The sequence below is a fragment of the Amblyomma mixtum genome, chromosome 6, assembly GCF_055824585.1.
Source record: "Amblyomma mixtum isolate Tamu chromosome 6, ASM5582458v1, whole genome shotgun sequence".
NCBI classification, from domain to species: Eukaryota; Metazoa; Arthropoda; class Arachnida; order Ixodida; family Ixodidae; genus Amblyomma; species Amblyomma mixtum.
Genome location: NC_143017.1, coordinates 147,489,491 through 147,500,639, shown reverse-complemented (window position 1 = coordinate 147,500,639; position 11,149 = coordinate 147,489,491). Strand labels below are relative to the sequence as shown.

The window sequence follows — 11,149 nt, the reverse complement described above, 5'->3', positions numbered from 1 at the left end:
CGAATGAAAATGTACCCGAGCTCACAATAAGCATGCATGTGCATGTTGCTGCCCGTTAAAATTTATAACAGTCTTATCCATCAGATGCGCGAATGGAATGCTGACCCATACGTAAGACTTTGGACTTGGACGGCATACGCTTCGTAAAATATGCGGTTGCGAAGCTTGCATGGCCGTATGTGAAGTTTAACTTCCCGAAACGATACATGGGATATGAAGGACACCGCATAGTGGACGGCTCTGGATTAATTATACCACCTGTGTTTCCTCAACGTGCACTGACATCGTACAGCAGACGGGCGTTTTTGCATTTCGCCTCCATCGAAATGGAGCCGCCGTAGCCGGAATTCGAACCCTTGACAGTAGGGATCAGCAGCCGAACGCCAAAGCCACGGCAGCCAACCCACCACTCCACGTTTGAGCATCACTACGGAGCCGAACTGCCGGACACCGTCTATGGGACGCGTCGCTGCAGCTATCTTTACTGAACAGCACGTGTTCGTCTAGCCGTTCGGTCCACAAAAGCCCGCTATAATCCTCTGCCAGCTGCGAATTCCACGTCTTGAGTTTAGCTCCTTGTACGGAGGCGTTGGAGGCGTCACTACAGGGTCGATGGCACCCGGTTCTAGCGGTAGGCCGGCGACCCCCCCTCCCACTCCCCTTGTAAACCACATTTTCAGGTTCCCGCTCTGTACCATACGTATAATTCAGTACGTCGTCTTGCGAAAGGCTTCTGAGTGCATATATTATGTCCGTAGATTTGCGTATATATTTGTTGAACTTTTGTTAGAAGAAGCAGTAAATCAAACTCGGGACATTTTTTTTTCATAAAAGGAACAGAAATAAAGAAATAAACGCAACCAGCGTTTTCGTCATGTGGATGAATGCCGGGACTGACGCTGTGAAATTTACCAAGAAAAATCAATTGACGAGAAAAGCAAAAATTTGCCGGAGCATATAAAAATACTGTATTGATATACGTGTGTAGGAATGTCCTGCTAGGAAATGAAGGGGCGAGCGCGTCGTCATAGTAACCTGCAAAATTGCACGAAGGCTCGAGTGACTTCGCGGTGATCCTCTCTCTTCAACCCCCCCCCCCCCCCCCCCCTCACCGCCCTCCTCTTGCGACTGCGCGGGACAAAATCCTCCTGCCCTCCCCCTCTCCCCACCCTTGCACATCCCAAGTGACGCCTCTGTTTGTGGTGAGTAATGTGAGAAAAGACGTGACACTTAGGATATAGTTGGCGTGCGAAGAGGTGCAGTGCACTGTGTCTTTCTCTCTCGCGCTGAATCTCTTCGCTGTAAGTGGCATTTTTCGCCAACTCAAAATTTCGCGATTGCGGCTAAAGTCGCAGTTCACGTATATTTCACGGGGACTAAATTTCGAGAACCAGGAGTGGCAGGCCCCGTTAGTATTTCCCTTTTTTAAGCGACAGTTTCAGGTTGTGGCGTATGTTGCGTGCGTAAAAAGGACATGGGAGCAAGCACAATGTGCAGTGTACATAAAGGTGAACTTGAGAGCAAGCGAGATAAAGCCCCTACACAAGACATGGCTCACTGAAGTGTGCTGTGAACTCGGAAGTGCGCAAAGACGCTGCGCAGAACAGATACGCTGCGGCAGGTATTGCGAAAAGAATATCTTTGAGTAGGCGTGAATTCCGGCGTGAAATAATTTGTAGCAAATACACATTGAAAACAGGACCGGCGTTCTCTTCCCGTACACTCCCCACCCGGATTATAAATCGACATTTCGTCCAGGTTCAGCAACATTTTATTGCGAATTGCGCGCTATTCGCAAAAAAATAAAAAAAAGCGAAAATTAGGTTCACGCGAAAGTTATGCCCTTTGTAATGCAGCGTGTCGCTCGCGATAACAAAACGGGAAACGAAAAAGCAGTAGCGCATATTGCTTTTTTCGCCATTGGACAGAAATGGACGCTCGAATGACTGCGAATGTTTTCAAACGTTCTTAGTCGAATGAGGGGCGCCGTCATATGCCGCAACGACGTTGTAAACTGAGAAGCATTCGGAAATCGAGGTATATGCAAATACGCCCATGCACTGGAAGAGGCTTTTACGAGGAATTTTTATCAGACGTACGAATTTAACGCCCGTTTGTTTACCGCGAACGTGCGCCTTCCTGAAAACTGTCAGCTGCATCTGGCACTGGCTCTTATAAAGCTAAACTGTTCTCGCGAGCCGTTTTGAGCGCAACGATATAAAATATGCATGTTAAACAGCCTGCTGCTCGTGCCGTTTTTGGCGCACGCAGTACGTAGCAGCTTGTGCCTTGCGTCGTTTGTTAGGTTTTGTGCCCACCTCGTATCGCGCATTACCCCGAACTAGGAGACTGGGAGTACGAGCATGCTTTAAAGCACGAAAAACTAGGAACACAGAGACAAGTTGAGATGGGGCGACTACTCCATGGCTCTCAACGGAAGCGCTCACATCGTCTTTTCTTCGACTTGTGTAGCTGCCTTTGCATATCGCTGTAATACTGTATAATTGACCGAGGGCCATTTGCGCCCTCTCTTGGCTTACGTTATTTTTTTTTTCTACCTCTAAATACATCACTGTTGCTTCATAAGCATTTGTGAATACTCGGTACTCACGACAGTCCACAACTAATGGTGCACAGGCTAGAAACATGCTTTCAGAAGGATGATACGGTACCTTTTGTTTGCCGCGCCACTTAGTTGCACTCGCCATTCAATATTCGCGCCCAAAAGCCAAGTAGCCATTGCGAGCCACGACTTTCGCTGAAGCACATTATTTCTAATTCGCCCTATAATGAGTTACTAGACCATAATAATGCCCCTTTTTTAAGTGTTTAGAAAGTAAAATTTATTATACTAAATAAGTTGCGTCTTTTTAGTAAAAAAAAAAATTGTTTAAGCGTTTTGGTGTTGTGATGTTGGCGGGGAATTTGTGACAACGCTTGAGACGTTGGCAACAAAGAGTGTTGTCGGTCTTGGACAGTTTTCTGATGCCAGGTGAGTGTTCTTCGCGATTTGAAACTTTCGGTGAACGGTAATGTCTCGCACGAGGTTACAGCTCGTGCTCAAAGGCTTCGTCAAGGGCTTGATTCCGAATCCAAACCGACAACTTTCTCTTGCACGTCGATCTTAAAAGATTTACCTGTTGTGCCCCGACTGTGCGGTCCGAGATCTTCCAACATGGCTGCGAAGCATGCGTGAACGCTCTGGATTTTCGCTTTGTAGAGCGCAAAAATTGCTGCAATAGCCTCAGAGCCTCATCAGATAAAGTTATGGTCAAGGGATAAGGCAGGACCAGTCATGCAGATGTTTCAGCACTCTCTATAAAAGTTCCATACAGCGTTGTCTCGTGTGCCGGGAGACAGCACATCGGCGTTTGTAACCCGGCGTTAGAAACTGTACTTTCAGAGACTTGTTAGCTGAGCTGCTGTGCGTGACTTAACATTTAAATTCACGCCACCTTGTATTGTATGCTAACCTCTTCACGTGTTTGTGTTTATTGCGTGGATCGTACTAAGAACTTGCTCCCGCTCGCCAGAGCGCGCGCGATTATTTCAAAACTGAAGACGTCACGTCGCGCCTTCGTTGCCTGTAGCCAGTGCTGGCTTGTGCAGCACACTCGGTTTTGCTTATGAGTTGCCTTTGTGTGGTTCAAAATTGTCACGCATTGTTCGCGCCAAGCAATCGAATCAATCACTCCGGATAGTTTAATTCTGATATCCTTCACTGATTCTTTTTTGAAATCTGCGACATCAGTCGTGCGGTCTTGTGAGCGGGCGTAGCCTACTTCGGGCATGAGAAAATTACTACGCGCTCCAAGCGCTTGATAAGGTTACTTATAAGGAATCATGTGGTTTTAGTACACTCACATCTTGCTTGAAATCTTGCTTAGATGTGCAGAGATTAGGTGTTCAACGGAGTTTTCGCGGCGCGGCTCTTGCAACGTTTTAAACACTGTGTGCTGTTAGACATAGATCATGTTCAGAAAATTTGTTGAGCGTGGTGAGTTTAGTGTGCTTCATTAGATTCTTGTGCCTGTAAAATACCTCTGATGTATGCCATAGTGAAAAATTCTAGTGGCAGAATTAATACTGTACTTGCTCATTGACAACTAATAGAGAGTTAGTCAAATAAGAAATGCAGAAAATATAGAATCAGATAGGCCATTAGATTACCTGACGATGAGAGGCAGTACTTGCAGTACTTGCTGTTTTAACAATGTACCGACTAGCCCAAACAAATACCTTAGTGCAGTACTTGCAGGCTTATCACAGTGATGTAGATCTTCATTTGAAGCTCTAGCACACTGATGTCCTTTAGGAGCACTGTGATGTCACAAAGACATGCAGAGCATACATCCTCTAATATATAAATAGGCAAGACAGCCTCTGCTCGGCTTTTATAGCCCCTCAGAAAGCTCAGAAAGGTATTTAAATAATAAATATTATGACTAGATATTTGTTATGTGTTGTGTAATATTGAGCAGGTGTCCTTGTGACATTCTGTTAATTGAGCTGAAGTAAGACTTTAATAGCTGTTACTTTCACTTACTGTCATCCCAGCTTCTGGAACAGTTTAGCATAAGAGTAGGAGTGAATTAAAGCAACAAAGAAGGGATTATATTGCAGTTTTTGTGGGCCTCACGTGATGTCATACCTACTTGGGATGCCAGTGCCAGCCATCGTAAAGCTTCTGAAATGGAAACTGGAACTACAGGAGAAAATAAATTCATTTAATAAGTTATTTATGTATCGCTGGTGATTTTCATGTGATGATCTATGTTCACTGATGTGCATCATTCCAAACAAAAGCACTACAAAAATTTGGTGTATCCACTGCTTTAACTTAACACCAGTGTCTCAGGGCTGCTTGAGATAGCCATTCTTGACGGGGGTCTGCAAAATGTCGCTCTACAGTGGAAGGGCAGCAAAGAGCAGGAATGAAAACAGGCACACTGATTTATGCCCTGAAGCCATTTATGCCCTGTGGCCGTTGCTGCCGCCACGGTGGCTCAATGGGTATGGTGCTCGGCTGCTGACCCGAAAGACGCCGGTTCGATTCGGGCCGCGGTGGTCAAATTTCGATGGAGGCGAAATTCTATAGGCCCGTGTACAGTGTGATGTCAGTGCACGTTAAAGAACCCCAGGTGGTCGAAATTTCTGGAGCCCTTCACCACGGCGTCCCTCATAGCCTAAGTCGCTTTGGGACGTTAAACCCCCATAAACCTGTGGCCATTGCTGTCGCATAAACTATTATGGTTCACAATATTCATTGTGTGACAGAGTGGCATACATTAGCCATTCTACAGTGGCTCTAGAGCCATTGTTGTAGGAAATGTGAAAACTCGCACGATAATACTTGCTGCGGAACAACCTCCAGTTAACCAGTATTTACTTTTCTGGCGCCACGAATAGTAATGACGCTGCATTCTGTTTCTTTCACAGATGAAAGATGACCATTGAAAAAAAACGGTACAATCCCCGCTGCTTCTTCGATGTGCAGGTTGGGGATGAACCTGGTAAGTGATTTTAATGAATTTGAGCTGGGGTTCAGAAAGTTGGTTTTTGTATTATGTTTGTGCTTAAGAGGAAAAGGGCTGTGGTTCAGAGTAGCTGTAAAACGGTCTTTACTGATCATAGTTAAGCATGTTGTTTTTCTCTTCTTGGAAGGCACCTAGACTTGTAATTAAGTAGTGCTTTCTTTTGGCATGTGTTTGAACACCTGATTTCTCCAGTAAAGTGACATGGGATTTAATTTGTAGTGCCTGTGCTGTACTATACATGTCTTCTATTAAATAATTTGATCCCTTTGTCAACTGTATATATTTCTTTTTTTTTGGTCATGTGTTAGTACAAATAGAGACTTGCAGACAGGTTGTACAAGATGAAAGGCAAGAGTTCCTTGTGTGACATAAAAATCATGGGGCCCAGAGGAGCTCTAAAATATTTGGTAGTGTTACTTCAGTCTGTCTCACTGGCTGGGGTGCTCTCTTTTGCAGCTGGAAGAATCGTTTTTGAGCTGTTTGCCGACATCTGTCCTATTACATGCGAGAACTTCCGGGCCCTCTGCACAGGTCTGTATGTGTTTACACAACCCTGTAAAAGATACTATAGTGACTTTCATTTGTGGTGGGTGTTTTTTTTTTTAGACTAAGATGTGCAGGACACAATTTTATAGTTCAGGCCTAGTCCGTAACTTAATTTCTAGGGGAATACAAATGTAGAAAAAGTGCCTGAAAACTTGTTGTCGATCATGTGTATGATATACTAATGACATAATATCAACATGATGTAATATTGTTGATTATATCACGTTGGCTTTGCCACTATGACCAATGATGCTACTTTGTCTCATGATAGTCTAGCCTCGTGTTGATGTAGCTGGCGACCACTGTTGTTAGCTGGTTCCTGTGTGATCAAGTTGAACCACTCTCTGTGCCTTCTGTCACAGTATGCACAACCTAGAACTTGCTGATCTTTGCTTTTAGGTTTGCTTTGTGGATGATGTCAGAAATTTCATTGAGTATGCAGCAGATTGAGCGGAATTTGCATAATTCAGAGTTGCTTAATTCAAATTGTTGGATACTTTGAACTGGCAGTCGGGTCCCAACGATATTGTTTGCATTTGAATAGGCAAAAACGCTCATTGATCTGAACGAAACGTCTGGGCATAGGCTGCTGCTTGGAAAGATTTCACGACACAAAGCTGTTCCGATTAATTTTTCATCACTATGGCGCTACAGCAGCGTCATGCGTCCCACAAAGTACCAACCGTGTGGCCAGTGTGCCCATCGATATGCTGTTGCAGGTAGCTGCATCTCGAAGGAGTGGACATGATTGGGCGAGGTGTGCATGCAGAACTGAGCCTGCCACGGCTGGAAATGTGCTCTGCTTGCCATACGGTGGGCCCATAAATGGAAGTGTGGTGGCTATGATGAAAAATTTTAAAGGACAAATAGACAGTGTCCCTAGGAAAACTGCTGCACTGCCGGTGTTCCTTGATAAGGTGCCCCGACCTTATGGTGGGCCTGAAATGGGAAGACGAGGATTGTGAGAAAGATTAAAGGGACACTGAGGAGAAATTGAAGTTGGTTTGTATCGACAGAATACCAGCTCCTGATTACAAAAACGCCACTCATACTGAAAACAAAACTCTTGTAACATAGAAAAGAGCAAGAATTAAAATACAGGTATCGCCGCCACAGGCCAAACTCGCAAGTACAAGCGTGATGACGTCTTAGGACAAAACAGTGTTGCTAGAATCAATGGTTCTAGCAACACCAGGACACGAGAAAGCACGAATCACTGAGGCGCAGCCAATGCATGCGCAAATCTCCTTGACGTCGCCAGATGGCGCCATGTACCCGGCAGCTACGCGCGCGCCTGCAGTATCGGGACTAATCAGCGCCCGCTCATCGGCGGTAGGCGGGCTCCCGGTATTCCGCTAACGGTAACAAGGTACACGGTATGCTAAAGGTGTCTATTTGCGAGAACTTCGTTGACGACTTCGAGAGCGGGATCCATCGTAACGCTGGCAAAACGCCGGTGCAAACGTAAACGAAGCGACGGTAGCAATGGCCGCAATAGCCGATAGATGCCTTCAACGTGCGGCCGGAGGTAGCTTTCTTTTCGGCTGCTGCTAGGCTGCACAGCTGGCCGCTAGAAATGGAGTCTGCGTTACGTCATGTTTCATGTCACTTAGTCCTGTGTCGTCATAGGAGAATCCCAGGTTTGAATCTGAGCGGCGGGAGAAACTTTTTCAACTTCCAATCCAAATTTCTTACAAATAAGTGCATCTTTCGCTGCCGGCCAAGTGGCAACAAAGCTATGAAATGCCGAACTATCGGATTTTGCTTTTAAAAAAATATTAATGGAGCTCTCCTCAGTGTCCCTTTAACGAGTAAAAGAGCATGCATGCACGCAGCAAGGGCTCTACGAGAATTTGCAGTTTTAATTATAGGTTGGTGGTTTGGCACCAGTAACTGACCTCAAAACCAGCAGTACTATTTCACATTTCACACTTTGTGGCTCAGTCCATGGGAGTGACAAAATGCCAGTTGTTGGTACCGTGACAAAGTCTGGACTACGAACCATTTTGTACTGGCTTAGCCATGCACCTTCACCGCATTTTGCTCTTTTCTGGGGAATTTTGAGACAAAGGCCTCATTCATGAAATATTGGCTCTGTAAAGCTTCAGAAACCCACGATAATGTTTGTGTTTGTGCAGTGTTTGTGCATGTGATTAGTGTTTGCCATTTTGCAGGAAGTGTTCATCACGCTATTTAAGTTGGCCCCTTTAGTTAGAGCTCTGCTTTATTTGGACAAACATTTTATCCTGTTGGAGTTGAATCAAGTGGGCTCCATGGCAGACTTTTTCTCATTGAAATGCGTCCAAACGTGAATGAAAAAAAATTAAAGGGACACTGAGGAGAGCTCTATTAATATTTTTTTTATAGCAAAATCCGATAGTCCGGCATTTCATGGCTTTGTTGCCACTTGGCCGGCAGCAAAAGATGCATTTATTTCTAAAAAATTTGGATTCGAAGTTGAAAAAGTTTTTCCCGCCACTCTGATTCAAACTTGGGATTCTCCTATGACGACACAGGACTAAGTGACGTAAAACATGACGTGCACATGACGTAACGCAGACTCCGTGATTTCTGGCGGCACTGTGATTTCTGGCGGCCAGCAGTGCGGTCCAGCAGCAGCCGGAAAGAAAGCTACCGCCGGTCGCACGTTGAAGGCATCTATCGGCTATTGCGGCCGTCGCTTCGTTTACGTTTGCACCGGCGTTTTGCCAGCGTTCCAATGGATTCCGTTCACGAAGTCGTCAACGAAGTTCTCGCAAATAGACACCTTTAGCATACCGTGTACCTTGTTACCGTTAGCGGAATACCGGGAGCCCCCATACTGCTGTGAGCAGGCGCTGATTGGTCCCGGCGCTGCAGGAGCGCGCATAGCTGTCGGGTACGTGGCGCCATCTGGCAACATCAAGGAGATTTGCACATGCATTTGCTGCGCCTCAGTGATTCGTAGCTTCTCGTGACCTAGTGTTGCTAGAACTATTGCTTCTAGCAACACTGTTTTGTCCTATGACGCCATGAAGCTTGTACTTGCGAGTTTGGCCTGTGGCGGCGATACCTGTATTTTGGTTCTTGCTCTTTTCTATGTTACAGGAGCTTTGTTGTCAGTATGAATGGCGTTTTTGTAATCAGGAGCTGGTATTCTGTCGATGAAAGTCAACTTCAATTTCTCCTCAGTGTCCCTTTAATATGGTTTAGGGATGAATGTTAACTTCTGGAAACAAATAGCGAATGTCTGATATCATAATTAGTTCCCCTCTAATTGATCTGCAAAGGTTCTTTGTAGCATTCTTGCGACCAAGATTTTTTTTTCCTTGTGAGATATATTCTTTGCTAGCTGGACAAAGTCGAGTACCCTTACAGTAATACTAGGCTGCGATGTAATTATATTGCATGGGAAAGTGGTGAACCATCAGTTTTGCTGCAGTAATATAACCAGCTCGGCCAAGGCTTCTGCGTCCACTGTGGGGTTCTTGCTGTGGTCGTCGAGCACTTTTTTTTCTTGCCATTTGCAGGAGAATGTGGCATAGGCAAGACCACGGACAAGCCACTTCACTACAAGGGCGTCAAGTTCCACCGGGTCATCCGCAGCTTCATGATCCAGGGGGGAGACTTCTCTGTTGGTAAGTAACACTTTTGGGGCTTGAAATAAATAGTGGCAACATTCTGCAGGTTTCAGGAAGCAGGCTTGACAAAACAGCTGTAACTTTGAACCGAAACTTGGGAAAATCTTTTCCTCTGATGCTCTCAGAATTTGAGCTGAAGGAATTCTTTTGAGTAGTGAAATTGGTTCAGGGAAAATGAAATACTGAGCAGAGATCTGATACATTGGGCAACAGTGGACCCGGTGTTTCAGGTATAGTGTCATTCTAAAACAGATGTTGTTGCCTGTCATTACACACAGGGCTTCCAAAACTTGTCTACCTGCCATGATGGCTTAGTGGCTTTTGCGTTTGGCTGCTGATGCCAAGGCTGCCGGTTTAAATCTTTGCGACAGTGGCTGCATTTCATCTCGATTTAAGAGAAAAATAGAAGCATGTTGTTCGTATCAGTGCACATTAAAGATTTCCAGGTGGTTTAAATTCATCCGGAGCCCGAGAGCGCACGTTGTTGGGCAAGTCGGTTGTACATTGTTAAGCAAGGGACGGTGAAACACAAGCATGGACGTGCAGAGCTGTGCAACACGACATGAGCAAGCGTGACACCTGGTCCAGAAGGGGTGATGGCAAACGTGATTACCTATGAAAGAAGCCAACAGCCACAGAAACCAAGGGGCACAGGGGATTTTTAATTTGTTTAATTATTTTGTGGTGTGATCAATTTTAGAATATTACTGACTATGTTATCGCTTAAAGTTAATTGATTAGAAAAGCAGAAGAAAAAACAACCACATGCCGCCGGTGGGATCCGAACCCACGACCTCCGAATTACGCGTCCGGTGCTCTACCTCTGAGCTGCGGCGACGGCTGTCAAATCTTCTGCTTTCGGGGGTATTTGTGTTTACAAGTAACCTAACCTTGAGAGTGTTCATCAGCGCCACCCACGTTCATAAGCGGCGGACGTAGAACGTCCTGAGTTACCGCAGGTGTGACGTAGAAAGTCATCGAATGGAGAGGGTGGAAGCTGCGTGAGAACCCTCTTATGCTTCCTATGGCGTCAAGGCTGCCAGAACCGAGGCCCTCGCTAAGCAATTAAGCAAACAAGGGAAGGGGATGAGGGGCTCGTTATAAATATGAAAGAAGCCAACAGCCTCAGAAACCAAGGGACACAGGGTATTTTTAATTTATTTATATTATTTTGTGGTGTGATCAATTTTAGAATATTACTGAATATGTTATTGCTTAAAGTTAATTGATTAGAAAAGCAGAAGAAAAAACAACCACATGCCGCCGGTGGGATCCGAACCCACGACCTCCGAATTAGCGTCTGGTGCTCTACCTCTGAGCTGCGGCGCCGGCTGTCAAATCTTCTGCTTTCGGGGGTATTTATGTTTACAAGTAACCTAACCTTGAGAGTGTTCATCAGCGCCACCCACGTTCATAAGCGGCGGACGTAGAACGTCCTGAGTTACC

The 11,149-nt window shown here is 45.5% G+C and overlaps 1 protein-coding gene across 5 annotated transcripts in view; it reads left to right on the top strand.

Annotated features, from left to right (window-relative positions):
- Window positions 1-2,944: 2,944 nt before the first annotated feature.
- Moca-cyp (nuclear cyclophilin protein Moca-cyp) overlaps window positions 2,945-11,149 on the top strand; it is a 44,120-nt gene continuing 35,915 nt past the window's right edge. For 4 of the 5 annotated variants that reach the window (XM_089549540.1, XM_089549539.1, XM_089549538.1 and 1 more), the window contains exons 1-4: window positions 2,945-2,992; window positions 5,440-5,513; window positions 5,994-6,068; window positions 9,593-9,700. In XM_089549540.1, coding sequence (XP_089405666.1) covers window positions 5,447-5,513; window positions 5,994-6,068; window positions 9,593-9,700 — 250 coding nt within the window. In that variant the 5' untranslated portion in view covers window positions 2,945-2,992; window positions 5,440-5,446. Of the gene's footprint in view, window positions 2,993-5,439; window positions 5,514-5,993; window positions 6,069-9,592; window positions 9,701-11,149 lie in introns of those variants that run through there. The other variant, XM_089549541.1, reaches the window with a different exon arrangement.